We start from the raw sequence: 18,393 nt of genomic DNA, 5'->3' as shown, positions 1-18,393 counted from the left end.
AAAGAAATTGTTGTGCACCCTACCATTTAGAGTTTTAGCTGAAAGGGAATTCCACAGTCGTCCAATGGCTTCAGCCAGGGGAGCTGACTGGAGTCCAAGGAACTACTACGTTTGGAGCAGGGAAGCCGCCTTGCTTCCTTCACCTCCCCACTCCTGCAGAGCACCATACTCTGCAGTGAAAAGTCTAACAGTCAGGAGATGCCAGCTTATTATAGAGCAGTGTCTATATAGTCTACAGACTATATATAGTCTGTGGAAACCCAATGTCACTGGTGATATTGCCTCAGGAGAACCTTGCAGACCACACTGACTTTGATTTCAGCCAGGAGCAATACCTGGAGATAGAGGCCTCACCTAACTCCCTGAATACAGAACACATCACCTGCTTCCCATACCCCATGCAAGGGCTCACAGTGACAACCAGGGAAGTGGTACCATCTTGATAAATCAAGTGCAGGCAGCCACAGCTCATGCACCCTCAAGTAAGGGACTTTATCTGAGAATAAATCCACAGTCCCTACTGACTTTGAGTCTTGCCTGGAGGGTTGGCAGGGGGTGGGGTACCCCACTTAAGCTTTTGAGAATTTCCCTCCATGAACACTAAGGGAGAACACAAACAGGCAGCAGGGTTTGGGAATGCCTCAGTTCTCTCCATGGAAGGAATAGGCTCATGGGGCTGAGAGTGGATATCCTGCTCCCACTGACTGTAGGAGCACTGCATGCTATGATTTTTTGAATTCTGTGACTGCACAATGGGGTGTGGGGTATAGCTGGGTCTTTGGAAAATCACTGTGTCTGGCTTTAGAATCTCAAAGTTCTCTGAGTGCTTGGGGTAGGTCATTGCAGAAGGCTCTGGCCTCACATTGAGGGCTGTACAGATCATTTGTGTGGTTCATGTGCCTGTGTGGGTGGGGTGTGTAGCCATTGTGGGCTCTCCCTGGGCATTGATCACCTTGGCAGAGAGAAGGGAAGGCAGTGATCCACCAGATGATGTGATCATACCCTCCTCCCCTGCTGACATTAAAGGAGATCTACCACGCCCAACTTGGGTGTCAGCCTGGACTCTTGCACCACTCTGAAGCACTGACTGGCGCTCCTGTCCTCACCCAGCACACATCTCTGAATATTCACTGAAGGAACAGACACTCCACTAAGGCACAGAGGCATATTTCAAAGATAAAAGCCATCAGAGGAGAAAAACAACAAGTAGTTCCAAAAATGCCTAAAAATAAATGTAGAAATATGAGAAACATGAGCAAGGAAGATAATATGATTCCTCTAAAGGAACACGACAATACTTTGATATTAAAATGTGAAGACAAAGAGAGTGATGAAATGCCTGAAAATGAATTCAAAAGGATGCTCATAAGATTGCTCAACAACAATGAGGAGCGAATTCATGAGTTAAAGAAACCCATACATGACATGGGTGAAAAATTATGCTGATAGAGATATTGAAGAGAAATCAATCTGAAATATTAGAAATGAAGAATTCAATATGTCAAATAAAAAATACAGTGGAAAGCCTTAACAATAGGCTTGGAGAGGCAGAAGTAAAAATATCCAAGCTAGTAAACAAATCTTAAAGAAAAACTTAAAACAGTTTTAGAGATTTATGGGATACTATCAAATGACCCAACATACAGGTTGTAAGAGTTCCTGAAGGTGTGGAAAGAGAGAATTGATTAGAAGGGCTATTCAGTGAATAATAGAAATTTTCAGAAATTTGGAGAAAGAAAGGGACATCCAAGTACAGGAAGTACATGGAACTCCTAATAGACATGACCAGGAAAGATCTTCACTATAACATATTATAGTCAAGATCTAACAGTAAAACATAAAGAAAAGATTCTAAAATGTGCATCACAGAAACTCCAGATTACCTTCAGTGAATCCCCAATTAGACTGACAGCTGATTAACCATCAGAAATCCTACAGGCTAGGAAAGAGTGGAGTGACATAATCCAACTTGTAAAATAAGAAAAAAATCTATCTACCCAGAATACAATACCCAGCAATGTAATCATTTATAAATAAAGGTGAAATAAAGAAGTTCCTAAACAAACAGAAACTGAAAAATATGTCACCATTTCCCAAGTCTTACATAAGGATGTGCTACACACAGAAAAATAGGCATCATTATGAAAAAATGTGGAGGTAGAAAATCTCCTAGTAAAGTAAAAAGGAAATCCACAACAAACAACAGGAATAATTATGGAAAAATGACAGGAGCAAGTCATTACTTATCAACAATACCCTTGAATATAAAAGTCCTAAATTCTCCAATTAAAAGATACAGACTGACTCATTGGGTTAAAAAACAGGACCCATCTATTTGTTGCCTACAAGAAATACACATCACCAACAAAGACACACACAGACTGAAAGTGAAAAGATGAAAAAAGATATTCCATTCTAACAAAAAGGGGAAAAAAGCAGGAGTATCCATCCTAATATCAGACAAAATAGACTTTACCATAAAAACTGTTAAAAGAGACAACGAAGGGTATTATGTATTGATTAAGGGAGAAATTCAACAGGAAGATGTGACTATAATAAATGTATATGCACCCAACACCAAGGTACCAGGCTATTTAAAACAAATGTTAACGGTTTAAAAGGGACACATAGATTCCAATACAATAATAATGGGGGATTTCAACACCCCACCTTTCTTCAATGGACAGATCAACTGGACAAAAAATCAACAAAGAACTAATCTACATTATGGACTAAATGAATTTAATTGATATTTACAGAACATTTCAACCACAGCTGTAGAATATGCATTTTTTTCATCAGTGCATGGGAACCTTCTCTAGGATGGACCATATGTTAGGCCACAAAGCAAGTCTCAACAAATTAAAAGAAAGTTGAAATCGTATTATGTGTCTTTCCTGACTATACTGGAATGAAGCTGGAAATTAACCACTTAAGAATCTCTAGAACATATGAAAACACATGGAGACTAAACAATATGCTCCTAAATGAACACGGGGTCATAGAAGAAATCAAAAGGGAAGTTAAAAAAATTCCTAGAAATGAATGAAGATAATAACACACTTATCAACATTTACAGAAGGTGCTGGCACTGTGGTTCTGCAGGTTAAAGACCCAGCCTGCAGCGATGGCATCCAATATGGGTACCAGTTTGAATCCTAGCTGCTCAACTTCCAATCCCACTCCCTGCTAAAGTGCCTCAGAAAACAGCATAGGATGGCTCAAGTTCTTGGGCCTCTGCACCCACATGGGAGATCCATAAGAAGCTCTTGGCTCCTGGCTTTGGATTGGCTCAGCTCTGGCCATTGTGGCCACTTGGGGAGTGAACCAGTGGATGGAAGACCTTACTATTTCTCTGTCTCTACCTCTCTCTGTAACTCTTTCAAATCAACTAGATAAATTAAAAAACAAAAAACTTTTGGGATACAACTAAAACAACATTAAGAGGGAAGTTTATAGCAACTAGTGCCCACATCAAGAAATTGGAAATGCACCAAACAAATGATCTAATAGTACATCTCAAGGAACTCATGAAACAAGAACAAACCAAACCCAAAATTAGCAAGAGGAAAGAAATGATTAAATTTAGAGAAGAAATAAATAAAATTGTAGCTAAAAAAAAAAAAAAAACACACAAAAGATCAGTGAAATGAAGAGCTTTTTTTTTTCCAAAAAATAAAAATAAAAAATCATATGCCATTGGCCCAACTAATCAAAAAAAAAAGAGGATGGAGAAGACTCAAATGATAAAATCAGAGATGAAAAACGAGATGTTATCACATATACCAGAGAACTCAAAAGAATCATCAGGAACTACTACAAACAGCTATATGACAACAAATTGGAAGATCAAGAAGAAATGAATAAATCTCTGGACACACAAGAAGCTCACCTACAACAGGGAGGGCAAAACCCAAGTCCATTGCAACAAGATGTTCAAAGGGGTTAAAAGCAGGTGTTATGACATTTTAACTCTCCAGGTTTGCATCTCATTTATACAACTTACTGGCCCTGTGGTCTCCTTTTCAAGCTGCAGTTCCATCATCTAAAAATGAAGATAACAAGACAACACCTACAACAGGGCTGTTGTGTTAATGAAATGACATGTAAAAGCAGTTAACACTGTACTTGGCAGAGTCAGCTCTCAACAGATATTAGCTATTGTGAGTTGTTTGGAGTTAGGAAACCCTATACCCCACACAACACTCTGCTACCTTGTACAGATGACCCCACCTCCTTGCATCTCAATGTTTTACCTTACTAGACTGTCCTAGAGTAGAAGTGGGAATCCATGCACAGAGATCCTAGCCACAGTCCAGCACAAAGTAAGTGCTCCATTAATGGAATCCATATGATTTAGGAAGGGGTTTGCATATTTATACTCTAAAGATGAATTTCTGAATGTCCACCTAGATGCTTAGGGGAAGGGGATTTCCCATGATATAGGACTGAGTACAAGAGGACAGATGAGAACTAAACTGATACAATAGATAAGGGGAGGAGATGAAAGGAAGAAAAGCTCTCTGTTGGCTCTAAGAGGCTTCCCTCTGTGGAAACTCAAGACAGAAAGCAGAACTTCCTTCTGCCCTGTGGACGCCCAAGGGAAACTGCTGTCTGGACTGCCTGCGCTGGAGATGACTGGCAAGCCTAGGAGTCTGAACTGCTCCCCACCCTGTCTTTGCTGTTGGGAAAAATTGCTTTCCCATTTGCCAAGGGGAGGGTCCCACACCCAAGACTCCCTGGCAGTCTGGGCTCACAGGAAATGTCTCCAAACAGAACTGGTAGGGTCATTGCCAAGTGTGGTGAGGGCAAGGTCCTATCTCCATGAGCTTTCCTCTTCTGAGACTCAGCTTCATGTAGGAAAAGGAGCAGGATGTGGGAGTCAGAAAACTGGGTTCAAATTCAAGCCTTATGATTTACTAGCCTAGCCGACTTGGGCAAGTCCCAAAGGCACTCTGAGACCAACTGGGTCATCTGTGCAATGGGGATAGTAATCACAACCTGTGAGGGTTGAGGGGAGGATTCTGGAAGATAAAAAAAGCCAAGCATCTGGCAGAGTGTATGACATAAGCTGTAATTAATTTAGGGGTGTCTTGTGTTATTATTTATTTTTTCCACTTATTATTCACCACTCACTCTACTGCAAAGAGGAGTTGTGTTATACCAGAAAGAGGAAAAAAGTTTCAAGATGTTGAATTTTATTTAGGTGCTAAACTGGGAGGTGTAAACTGTAGCAAATGTGACTTTGAGACACCTTTCCTTTCTAGAAGTCAGACTTCCAGAAATCTTGAATCTGAAAGGCTGCAAACATCTGTGAATAACTGAAATAGTTATGATAAAGTTCTGTCTGCCACAAGAGAGGTCTTTAGTCTCTCTAATTCACACTTCACATAGCGGTCTTACAGGATCTCCCTCTTCTGCTCCAGCCACTGTTCCTCTTCACCAAGAAGACTCCTACTCCTTCATTAGGTCTCAATGTCAATGATTCTTGACTTGCAGGCTATTATCTATGAGACCTTTTCCTTCGCTGCCCTTTCCAAGGAGATGCAATGAATTTCATAGTTGTGGAGCTCACTGTTCAACAGAAGGCTCCCCTGACACAAGGGCAGTTGCTGTGTCTGTCAGAATCCCACTGTGTGCACAAGGCCTGGTCCAGTGCTGGGCATGCAGAGATGCTAAATGACATTGACTTCTTTGAAGGAAGAAAACAGGAACCCCATCCAACACAGGCAATAATAATTTAAAACAGGAGAGAATCTTTTAACACAAAAAGCCCAAACAAGCTGCATTTATGATGTAGTTTCAGATTAGGCAACACATCCAGAACTGGCAACCAAACTGATTCTGGAGTTCCTTTGAGAAGATTCAGCACTTATCTCAGAGGCCTGGAGTCTGAACTTGCTGCAACTAAACCTGGTATAGGAATACAGAGTCAAAAAGGAGACTTCCCTCACACATACACATATGTCTACATAAAGAAACTAAAGTTAGTATAATAATTTGGAATCTGCACCTGAACTTTAATCTAATGTCTTTATCTCCATGCCATGTACTCTGTAGAAAGAGTCATACATTTAAGGAAGTCTCTCTCATCTCCTCCCAACAATGCCAAAAAAAGAAAAGAAAAACCAACCTTTTTTTTTTAATGTTTTAGTACATAAGTTACAGTAGGTTGAAGAATTATTTTAATCAGAGATGTTCTATCTCCAAATGATAGTGCCAGATGATGTCACCATTCTACCTAAATTTTTCTTTAAAAGACAAACTTCATTGTCCATTCATTTTCAAAACTAGCATACTCCAGCAGTGTGAAATAGATATTATTATAGACTGTGTTCATTTAGAAACAGGTATCAAAAGGCTTAAAAATTTTTACACCTGTTATTTCAGTCATTTTAATTCTGTCAACTTTAAAATAACTGAGATATTAAAGTATGTACAAAGATGCTCATGATCATCATTATGTATAATTGTAAGACACTGAAGTAACCCAAATGTAAAAAATAAAAGCTGAGGTAAATGGCCACATAAATTATCAAACATCACATCCACATAATAAATAAGAATATATCAAAAATATACAGCTAATACATCTAAGTTTATATCAGCATGAGATGATGCCTTTGCATAATGTTTCCTGTACTAAGTAAACAAAGCCAAAGAAAATAAGATTCCAAACTGCAAATGCAGAGATATATACATAGAAACACACATCTTTGCACCGATCACAATACACAGGCCAAAATACACCAAAAAGTAAAGCAGTGGTTATATTTGAATATGTAAGCCAAAGTGATTATTTTGTTCCCTTCTTTCTGGATTTTCCAAAGAATAGAACATGTATTGCTTCACAGTTAGGAAAAAGATAAATTTCATCAACAAAAATTAGTTATATTCTCCTGTATTTAAGCAATAATGTATGCCTTCAAAGTTGTATCAAAAAATAAAAATAAAAACCAAAAGTAGGTAAGCATGCTGCAAAGTGTTGTCTGTGCAGGACTGACTGATTCCAGAGAACCTAGCACCCTTACTCATCCACAAAAAGCTATAGTAAGAGTCCTTCAATTTGAATGTATTGCATGGGCCTTTCCCTATTCACCTCTGAATTTTAGGGTTTCAGTGTCTTTCTGGAATGAACTAACCCTCTTCAGGATGTTGTAATACAAAGGCATTTGGTTTGGTTCCTTGGAAACCAGGAACTTTGCTCTGCTTCCACTACTTACTCTGCTACAGATAATTCCAGAGGACTCATCACCCATGGCTGACTCTGATTCTTTGCCTTTCCTGTCTCAAGAACTCAGTTTCCCCTTCTTGAAAAGAATTAGAATAAATGATCTTTAAAATCAACTGATTTTTCAGCTCCGATTGTAAATGCGGATAAAAATAAAAATTATTTCCCATTGGCTCATTCATCACAAAAACGCTTCTTAGCTAAGGTTAGAGGAGAGTCCTACCCCCCTCCCAGTGCTGCTCCCTGCTCTGGACAGGAGGAAAATGGAGGTGATCACGTTTTGTAAGCGGTTGATGATCATTGTAGTCGAATGCTATGATCATTACAAACACTTGGATCACTCCTCATACATCCTCCTTGTCCTCATCCCTCAAATCTCATGGCAGCTGCCACTTGCTCTGAAGAGCTTCCTCTGACAACTGAGCTGGACCCTGACATTACTTTGTCCTCACTTCTAAAAGAACTTTATTGCACTTCTAGTGATCTGCTTTGATATCTGATCTAAACTTGGAGGACCACATCTATAAAGATCATCTGGGGCACTGCACATGACACTGGCTCAGTGGCTGACAAATTTTAACTATCAGCTTAGATTTTTAAAGATAGTAATGAAATTCAAAGTCAAAGCGTCAAGTGGAATTAAGCTTGGATACAGAGCACTAACACAATCAGGATGACGGGTCATGCAGCATGTGGGAGTGATTGTGCCCAGGAAGATGCAGAGGTATGTGGGAGGCAGTAGTTGAGGACTGCATACTGGCTTACCTTTTTGGTCTTCACCGTGGAGGTGCAGCAATCCCCTCCATCATAATTGCAGAAGGCTCGGTTGTTGATGGCATCACAGTAATTGTCTCCCATGAAGGGCTATAAAGGGACGGAAGCAAGACCTTGTTAGCATCCTGGAGTGAGGTAGTACGCTATGGTGGTTGGGCTCTCTCTTTTTTCTCAAGGCTCTACAGTCAACCTATCTGGCTTCTACTTCCAATACTCCATTGAACAACTCACCACTGCCACGATTTACAAAGACTCTTACCTAGCCACGTTTTCCCCAACTAGAGCCTGATTATGCTGAGAGACAAATGGTGTATGTGAAGCCACAGGATAGATCACTTACATCTTCCTGAATAAAGGGCCTATTTTATTTTAAAAATAATCAGGGTCAGCGCCACAGCTCACTAGGCTAATCCTCCGCCTGTGGCGCTGGCACCCTGGGTTCTAGTCCCGGTCAGGCGCCGGATTCTGTCCCGGTTGTTCCTCTTCCAGTCCAGCTCTCTGCTGTGGCCCAGGAGTGCAGTGGAGGATGGCCCAGGTCCTTGGGCCCTGCACCCGCATGGGAGACCAGGAGGAAGCACCTGGCTCCTGGCTTTGGATCCACGCAGCACGCCGGCTGCAACACACCAGCCATAGCAGCCACTTTAGGGGGTGAACCAATGAAAAAAGGAAGACCTTTCTCTCTGTCTCTCTCTCACTGTCTAACTCTACCTATCAAAAAAAAAAAAAAAGAAAAAAAAAAGAAAAAAAATCAGAAAACTTGAACTCTCCTCTGCTAGTTTTTCTGGTATTGAGTAATTAAAATATAATTTTAAATAAAATATATGCAAACATTAGAAACTTGAATGTAAACTGACCATGAATTATAAAAATAAAACAGAGTATTAATAGGAATTTGCCACAACAGTCTGTGTAAAATGGTGCTGTCTTTTCTAAAAAGGAGTATGGATATATTTGATGTCATATATTTTATATGTTTGTTTTCTTTTTCTGTTCTTCAAACAACATGTGAGGTAGAAATTGTTATTCCCACTTTACAGAGTAAGAATAGAACTTGGCTAAAATCACACTGGCAGAAACAGAGTAGTGGTTTAAATCTAAGTTGGTTCCATGTTTTTTTTTTCTTCATGCTTGCCTGTTCTAGCTTACATTAACTTATTATTTTTGTCCTCACTGTGTTCCTCCAACATTGTGATGCTCCAAAGGTGAGGAAAAGATGATGGAGCCAAGTTATAAACCCAGAGCTATCTTAGTGGAGCGTCCAAGAGCCTCTTTGTTCCCTACCACTTGTACTGCCCCATCCCAGCACTTCTCACACCCTATTTGATGGCATGTTTGTTTCCATGGTTGGTCCAAGATTGTACATTCCTCAAAGACATGAGCAATGTCCAGTTGATCTTTGTTTCACAGTCACCTAGTTTAATGCTATGCACAATTTTGGCCCTTAGTAATGTTTTTGAGATGGAAGGTAATTGTACTGGCACAGTGGAAAAAGAAATTGGCAGGGTTCTGGTCCTTCAAACGTCAGCCAACTGGCCAATTAATTGGTGATTTTGGTTAAGTGGCTTATCTCTCTGGCTCTCAAGACACCCAAGAGTGGAATAAAGAAACCAGATTCGTCCATGTTTTCTCAAGGCAATGAACACGTATCTCCCCCTTCAAATGCAACATTGCAAGACATTTTAACATAGAAAAACAGAAGAAAGTGAAACCAGTCTGATTAGAGTACTGATTCAGGTTGCTAATGCTTAGTGACTCATTCAAAAGAAGGAATATGTCATAATTTGTGGGACCATCATAGCCTTGAGAAAAAAGAGAGAGCCTAACCACAATAGCGTACTACCTCAGGGAATTGTTGAGTCTACTCCACTCACTCCAGGATGCACACCTTGATAAACCAATAGTCTCTCTTACCCATTCTACTGCTCTGAGAGAACAAAGCTCACAAACGTCCTTGTATGTGGCATACCAATCTTTTGCATATTATGCTCCAAATTCTTATCAATAGAACCTTTGTGCTTCTAACTTCTTATTCCAGATTCCATTATCACCACCCTATTGAAGTCTAAAAATTTCTTATCATGATGGAGCTAAGAACCAGTAAGAACCAAATTCAGGTGTGTGAGTGTGTGTGCTCACAGCTGTGACTAGCATATTGAGCACATTATCATAATTCATATTAGAGCAAAGGGATGAACACAATGAGCAAATAAGGACTAAGCCTTTTCCTTTTCGCTATGCCTCGGGAGGTTTGTTGCGAACTATGTTCTTTATGTTCTTCATCATATATGCCCAGAATAATGAAGTTGACCAATCATCTCTCCCTTAGAATGAAAAGAACTGACTTGTTAAAGAGTAGCTGGGAATAAGAAGAGAAAAAAAAACAAATGAAAGTGATTCCTTTTTCTTTGACTCATGAAAAAAACTCTCCTGTCACATCACTATTTTTTGCTTTCCTTCTCATCCACCCATTCATCCTCTATTCAACCCTAGTTACTGAATGTCTACTACATGTTACACATTGTGCAAAGACAAGAGATACAGCAGAGTCAATATAGATATAACCCTACCTTTAGACCTTCTACTCTACTGAAGAAAAAGACTTTATCAAATAAGCAAACATCTAAGTAGCCAATTTCAGCTATGATAAGAAGTATGGAGCAGAGCTACAGGATACTTTCAAAGAGTAGGAAGGTTTGATCTAGTCAAGGAGCTCAATCAAGGTGTCCCTAAGGAAATGATGTTTCAGGAGAGGTAACAACAAGCAGCGGTTAGTTATATGGAGGGGGAATTTATAGAGATAGGGAAAGGGAACAGCATGAGAGAAGCTTTGTTACTTCAAGATTCTTCATTTCCAGTATTTCTTATGTTATTATTTCAACTAGCAGTGCATTTAGGCAAACAACCTATTTTTAAAATAGGTCAAAAGTCACCCATCCAAAATGCTGCACTAAAAGCTCTGAGATGTTCTGTGCTTATTCAGCTTCTTGTACTTGCTTTGGTTACAGCTCTTGATGCATTGTTTTAGAATTCTCTCTCTAATTGTTTACCTCATTTACTTTACTGCAAATTCCTTATGGACAAAGGATATGTGTCACCCATATTTGTATCCTAGATTTCCTAGGATAAATGTCTGGAAACTTGAGAGAAAAATGATTCTAAGTTCACTAAATGTTTATTTTGTGAGATGATGGATGGATGGATGGATGGGGGGCAACATGATATAACAGATGACTCAGGAAAGCATACTTACTATTTTCACTTGACTAAAACAATTGTGTTCACAGAACCTAGAATAGTGACTGGTATACAAGGGTACTTCAAAAAGTCTGTGGTATTAATATAAGTTTATATTGATTAAAAAGAATTTTGAAACATATATATACATAGTTTTTCATAATATACATGTCAATGGACTTCTTGAATTACCACTTGTATGGATGGATCTCAAAATTTACTGCAGCGAAATAAACTTATCTTTTCATTCCATTTTCCACAAACTTTTTTTTTTTTTTTGACAGGCAGAGTGGACAGTGAGAGAGAGAGACAGAGAGAAAGGTCTTCCTTTGCCGTTGGTTCAATGGCCGCCACGGCTGGTGCGCTGTGCTGATCTGAAGGCAGGAGCCAGGTGCTTATCCTGGTCTCCCATGGGGTGCAGGGCCCAAGTACTTGGGCCATCCTCCACTGCACTCCCTGGCCACAGCAGAGAGCTGGCCTGGAAGAGGAGCAACCAGGACAGAATCCGACGCCCCGACCAGGACTAGAACCCGGTGTGCTGGCGCCGCTAGGTGGAGGATTAGCCTAGTGAGCCGCAGCGCCGGCCCTCCACAAACTTTTGAAGTACCCCATGTCATAAGCATTCAGTGATGTTTTGATGAAAGTGAATAATTGATTGCTATGGACACAGCCTAAGGTGATAGGGCAGCATCTCAGGGATCCCAAACTCTATCTCAGCTACTCTTAGACACTCAAGGCTGATGACTCCTCTCTAGTCCCAGATTTTGTATCTCTTCTAAGCATGCTTTACAGTTCCAGACAAAATGCAAGATATTAGCTCTTAGCTAAGGGAGAAGGACAAGATGAGGGACACCTGCAAGGGAGAAGGTGATAAACATCACTGTCAGGATTCACATGCTGACAGGTGAGGGTCTCTGGGGCCTCACTGCTGAGTCAAAGGGTGGATCAAATTCTGCTGTCACTAGTTACCCAGACTGACAACTCAGCAGAATGAGTGCCCAGGTAACTCAAGCTTCCTTTTCCCAAAATGTTGGACTGAACTAGGGAGATAGAAGGAAGCAACAGCCATGTTAGCCTTGGTTCTACAATTTCTAGCTGAATTTTGGAAAAATGCAGATTATTCAAGGCTAAAACATCACTAATAACCTTGATATTAGAGTCTCACGAGGGGTCCCTCACCAATGCAAAGAAATAACTGTGTGACCCAGGAATTGTTTTGGCCTACACACAGGCAAGAGAAAGCATAGGGGGAAGAAAACTACTTGTTTGGAAGTCAGGAGACCTGGGCTGGTGCTTTGGCTCTGTGGCTTTCATACTGAGCAACCTTGGACCACTACATTCCCTCTCTGACCTTTATTTTCCAATCTATGCAACAACAAGAAGAGCCAGATCCTTCTAGAGCCTTCCCAGTTTGGACATACCATCCAGTTCTAGTCCTGGCCACTGGCTGGATCCATTTCCAAATCTTTATTTTTTTTTTAAAGATTTTTTTCTATTTGAAAGTCAGAGTTACAGACAGAGAGAGAAACAGAGGCAGAGAGAGGTCTTTCATCCACTGGTTCATTGCCCAATCACCACAATGGCCAGGGCTGTGCTGATCTGAAGCCAGGAGCTTCTTCTGGGTCTCCTACACAGGTGCAGGGGCCCAAGGACTTGGGACATCTTCTACTGCTTTCCCAGGCCATAGCAGAGAGCTGGATCAGAAGTGGAAAAGCCAGGACTTGAACTGGCACCCATATGGGATGCCAGCATTGACGGTGGTAGCTTTATGTGTTATGCATAGTGCTGGCCCACCAAATCTTTAAAATAAAAGGTTGGGGCCGGTGTTATGGTATAATGGGTAAAGATGCTGTATGCAAAACCAACATCACAAATGGGTGGCAGTTCACGTCCCAGCTGCTTGACTTATGATCCAGCTCCCTGCTAATATCCTGGGAAATGCAATGGAAGATAGCCCAGCTGCTTGGGTCCCTGCACCCACATGGTAGACATGGGTGAAGCTCCTGACTCCAGGCTTTGGCCTGGCTGTTCCTGGGCTGTTGCTGCTACTTGGGGAGTAAATAAGCAGATGGAAGACCTATTTCTTTTTTTTTTTTTTTTTTTTTTTTTTTTTTTTACAGGCAGAGTGGACAGTGAGAAAGACAGAGAGAAAGGTCTTCCTTTGCCGTTGGTTCACCCTCCAATGGCCGCCGCGGCCAGCGCGCTGCGGCCGGCTTACCGCGCTGATCCGAAGGCAGGAGCCAAGTGCTTATCCTGGTCTCTCATGGGGTGCAGGGCCCAAGTACTTGGGCCATCCTCTACTGCACTCCCGGGCCACAGCAGAGAGCTGGACTGGAAGAGGGGCAACCGGCACAGAATCCGACGCCCCGACCGGGACTAGAACCCAGTGTGCCGGCGCCGCTAGGTGGAGGATTAGCCTAGTGAGCCGCGGCAGCGGCCAGACCTATTTCTCTGTCTCTTACTCTCTGTAACTCTGGCTTTCAAATAAATATCTTTAAAAAAATATTGTTTCTAGATTATCCAAAAGAGTCTTTCTGCTTTCCATATCCTAAGAGTTTTATCAAATACAAATCTTTCTAGGGTGTGATCTGATACTTTTTGCCTGCATTTTCTTTGGTGGCTCTTGGGGTCCACAGAGATTTGAGCATCCACCTGCAATGGATTTGGCATCTCTTTCACTGACAGCTGAGAAGAACCACATGGGGCATAGTGATACACAGAAATGTTCCATGGACAGCCTTTCCTAGGGAACACAGCTGATTTCCCAAGAACCCTGTTCCCTGCACACATATCTTCAAAAGCTTATCACTGACACACAGCCAGATTTTCATAATTCCATGCTCCAGAGAATGGTTCAACTGTGAAGTCAGAGAATTTAATGGTCAGAAAGTATCTCACACTTCAGCTCAATAGTAGAACTTAAGGCATCATTCTTACTTCTGAGGCTGAAGAAGAAGTAAATAATTAAATGCTGGGCAGATGGAAGTGATCTGGGCATCGTAAAGTAGCAAAAATTAAAACTGCCTAATGTAGCTTTATAAAGGATAAATGTGATGATGCTGGTAAAATTCCTGGCATATGATAGGTGGTAAATCAATACAGCCTCCCCACCTCCCTCTTTCTTCTTGGAGATCCAATATTATGTACACCATGGGTTTGCATCCAGAGAAGCCTGGCTTGGAATCCCAATTGTTACCTAATAGATACATTTTTGAGTATGCTTCTTCATATCTCTTTAACTCAATTTGTTCATCTGTAAAATAGGATAGTTGATCTTTTTATGGGAAGTGTGTGTGTGTGTATATATATATATACACATATGTATATATATGTGTGTAACATTTAGTAGATACAGTAAATGGTAACCACCATTAATATGACAATAAAAATAATAACGGTAAGATCGCTTCTAGTAAGTTGTAGAGTTTCTTTGTGACTCACCTCACAGCCTTTGACACAGTGAATCAGAGCAGGGTTAGGATACCACTTGAGGCCAGCAGTGCAGACAACTCTCTGCAGAGAAATGGAGAGAGAGGGAGATCAGATGAGTTTGGGGTTGCACCACATTCAACCACCCCCTCTTCTTGGATCTTCCACGTTTTGACCTCATTCTGGCATTTACATAGAGAACTTGCCCATCTACTTGCAATAACAGGAGCCATATGATTAAAATAAAGTTTATGTTCACTGTATGTGTCATGATTCTGTACTTCTCTGGCAGTAACAATGGCTGGGGTAAATCAGAATTGGGAAATGGAAACATGATCAGAAAGATCCTTCAGAAAATTCTTTCTTTGACCCATTGGTATAGTTGGGGATAAGATGGAAGGAAGAAGGCTAGGCGATATGTGTGTATGTGTGTGTGTGCATGTAGATGCATGTGTGCATACATGTGTGCATCTACACCAGGAAAATAGGACAAAGGTGTGGACCAGGTTGTTCTCAAAGCATGAGCTGACAACCACTTTCACCAAGATCCCTACAGGAGCACATTAAAAAAGCAGTTTCCTTGGCCTTGCTTTGGACTTAATAAGTCTGAATCTTGGAGGGCAGGCCTGAGACTCTGCCTTTAAAGCAAAGGCTCCAAGATGATTCTTGTGCATGCTACAGTTTAAGAGCAAATGGGCTAGAGGAAGAATGAACTAACCTCTGGTTGGGAACTCTAGAGGGGCAGAGAACTCGCCCTGCTATCATCTGCCACCATGCCATAAGAGTCTGCTCACAATTCCCTGAGGTCACCCACACTTTTGAATGTTCGGAAACTTTTTCTTGGTATGTTCACCTTCAACAAAATTCCCTTTGGGTTAAGAAATGAACAGTCACAAGGGCTAAAATGTGTGAAATACATGGAATCCATCTACAGTCACCAGGGGAATCCTAAGCTGTCTTCTAAAGATCTGCTCCTGACTTGTGCCCTCGGTAGTGCTCTGCCCAACCCCCTCAGGCAGAGCTTTAAGCTATGCTTATATGTACTTATTTATAGCCTCCTTTAGTAGTAATATCGATGATGATGATAATGACAACTGAAATATATTGAGTGCATTTGTGGTGCTAATTACTTTATGCAATATCTTATTTATTTATTGCTGCCATGCTGTGAGATGGGCATTAATCTTGTGCCATAGGAGAATAAATTCCCCAAGCTCCTGAGCTGTTAAGTGGAGAAACCAGGATTTGAAACAATCAGTTGTTCCAGAAATGATTTAAAGCAGTTCGTAACATAAAATTCAACAGGATGGTATTTTTTTAAAAAAAATAAGTGAAGGAAGATAAAACTAGTAGGATAAAATAGTGTCAGGAATGGGCTACCACAAAAATTCTAGAAGCCTTCTTTTTTGTTCTCCATAGATGCCTTGGTTTTCACGCCAGATTACAATTATTTCTTTGAGAAACACAACACAATGCAACAACAATGCTTAAATTTGCAGTGAGAAGTAATTGAGTCAGGGATCAGTCATGCAAATCCAAAATGATGAGGGGCTGCTCCCCTGGATGACTGCCATTGATAAATTTTAATTAAGAAATGAACAATTACATGGGCCAGAACATGGGAAATCCATGTGACCAGCCCATCATTCCCCTGAGGGCAGATCAATGTAGAAGCCAAACCGTTAGGTTTCTTGGTGAGCTTGTGACAAGGGAATCAAATGTCTCCAGGCTAAAATTGGGTTGGGTGTCTTTCTTCACTGCTCTGGTTCATGTTGGATCTTACATGTCTAGAACAATGCCTGGCATAAAAGAAAATGCTCAACAAATACTTAATTTATGAGAGAAAGGATCCATATCCAAAAAAGAGAGAAATTTTACTAATAGTCAATAATTTCTTCATTTGTCCTCTCTTATAGAGCTTGAGAAGAGCTTCGAAAGCCAAGCACAATGTCTAGAGGAACAACTTAGTGTAGACTGAATTAAATTAAAGCTCTTAAACAAAGAACATATTCTGATGATCTACCAATCAGTCTCACAATGGGAGATTGGCTATGTAGCTCATATTGCCTCTTGACCTGGTCTACCTAACCCCAAAATACATACAGTGCATTCTATGGGCTTTGTGTGAGGACAGGTGTGGTTGCAATCCTGACATGAAATTGCTTTAATACATTTCCACTGTGAGGCTTGGCTCTCACAAGTGTAAAATGGGCACTGAAGATGCCTTGGGATTGTTGTGATAGTGCATTGAGATAAACTGTGTGGAAATAGTTAAGGATGGATTCTTTAAGCTTCTTGAGAGCAGGTCCTTGTTTTCAGACACCTCTGTCTGTCTCCAGGATGAAGCACAGAGCACAGTGTGGTAAAAACACAAATGAGGAAATGTTAGTAGCTTCAGTATTTTTTCCTCCCAGCTAAGCTATGTTCTTCCCCTCTGCTTCACAGTCATGGGGCTAGAGTAGACAGGATTGCCTGCTTTCGTTCTCTGAGAAACTAACCAGGCTTTCATTTCAGATTCTGAGTTTGTTCCTGGCCAAAACCCGGGGGTATTGGAGGGCATTGGTAAAGTTTCAAGAAGTGTAAAATAGCAAGGTTAGGATACACCAGGGATTTGATGCCATCCCTGTTCTGTTTATCTGAGAGCTAATTTAGTCCCTCTGTAGGAGTGTCTTGGTACGGTCACACAAGTATCTGTCAGTTGAAGCTTACCTGATGTGAATTCAGAAAAGAACTTTTATAGCATCTGCATGAGCTATTTATCTTTCCAAAGCTTTTGGATTTTCCACTACTACTCAGGGCTGCAAACCCCACCTGTCTTACTACAGGGCCTCTCTGTGTGCAACAGGAACTGGGAAAGGGACCGGCAGTGGAAGCTGAAGGAAAGGCTGGGCTGTCTACACCACAGGTTGGGAGATCCAAATGGGGTCCCGCAAATGTCAGCCTGTACCTCTTGATGCCAGTGAAGCATGTAGCCCAGCCAGAGCCCATTCAAGTCAGGTTTTGTGAGAGGTCTTTCATTTCCTGCCTTGGTGGGTAAGAATAGACTGTCTTTTGTCCTGCATAAAATTACTACCCATCAGCATCACTTCAACCTCCACCATCATTAAAACCATCAACACTACCACCATCGTGTCCACCGTCACTATCATTCTCTTCCTCTTTATCTTCATTATCATAGAACTATACTACCACCACCACCATCATCACCACCCTCATCCTCATCAGAACTAAACCCTCTATGAAATGAACATTAGGTCCAAAGTCTGTGCTCAGTGTTTTCATCTAATTTCATTCTTTCTAAAACTCTGAGATAGACATTGTTCTTGATTCTGCTTTATATAAGAGGAAACTGAGGCACAGATAATTAAAACAACCCCCCCAAATTGTACACACAGCTAGTGACAGTTAACAAACTTATACCAGCTGGAAATCAAGGTCTATGCTTTGAACATCACACTCTGCTTGAAAGGCTGATAGCCCTTGAAGTGCAAGCATAAAGTATCTTACTCTTAGGCAAATGGGAAGACCAAGGTTCAGAAAGGTGGACAGGCTTTGTGACAAATGCAGGCAGGGGGAGAGATCTACAAGATGAATCACAGAGAAGATGGGCAGAGTCAGACAGAAAAAGGCATCTTAAGAAAACCTCCTCCTCCTGAATCCCAGATCAAACACCCTTCTGGATGTCTTCTACAAAGAGCCAACCTTTTTGCTTGATTGTAGGACCC

General features: G+C 41.1%; 1 protein-coding gene across 1 annotated transcript in view; it reads right to left on the bottom strand.

The window, feature by feature from the left end:
• PAPPA (pappalysin 1) overlaps positions 1–18,393 on the bottom strand; it is a 265,699-nt gene that overhangs the window by 12,614 nt on the left and 234,692 nt on the right. The window contains exons 20-21 of the mRNA XM_051855823.2: positions 14,681–14,752; positions 7,997–8,095 (exon numbers count right to left, since the gene is read on the bottom strand). Of these exons, the coding sequence (XP_051711783.2) occupies positions 7,997–8,095; positions 14,681–14,752 (171 nt within the window). The remainder of the gene's footprint in view (positions 1–7,996; positions 8,096–14,680; positions 14,753–18,393) is intronic.

Source organism: Oryctolagus cuniculus, chromosome 1 (genome assembly GCF_964237555.1).
Source record: "Oryctolagus cuniculus chromosome 1, mOryCun1.1, whole genome shotgun sequence".
NCBI classification, from domain to species: Eukaryota; Metazoa; Chordata; class Mammalia; order Lagomorpha; family Leporidae; genus Oryctolagus; species Oryctolagus cuniculus.
The sequence above is the reverse complement of the archived record's forward strand: the minus strand, read 5'-3'. Positions and strand labels throughout refer to the sequence as shown.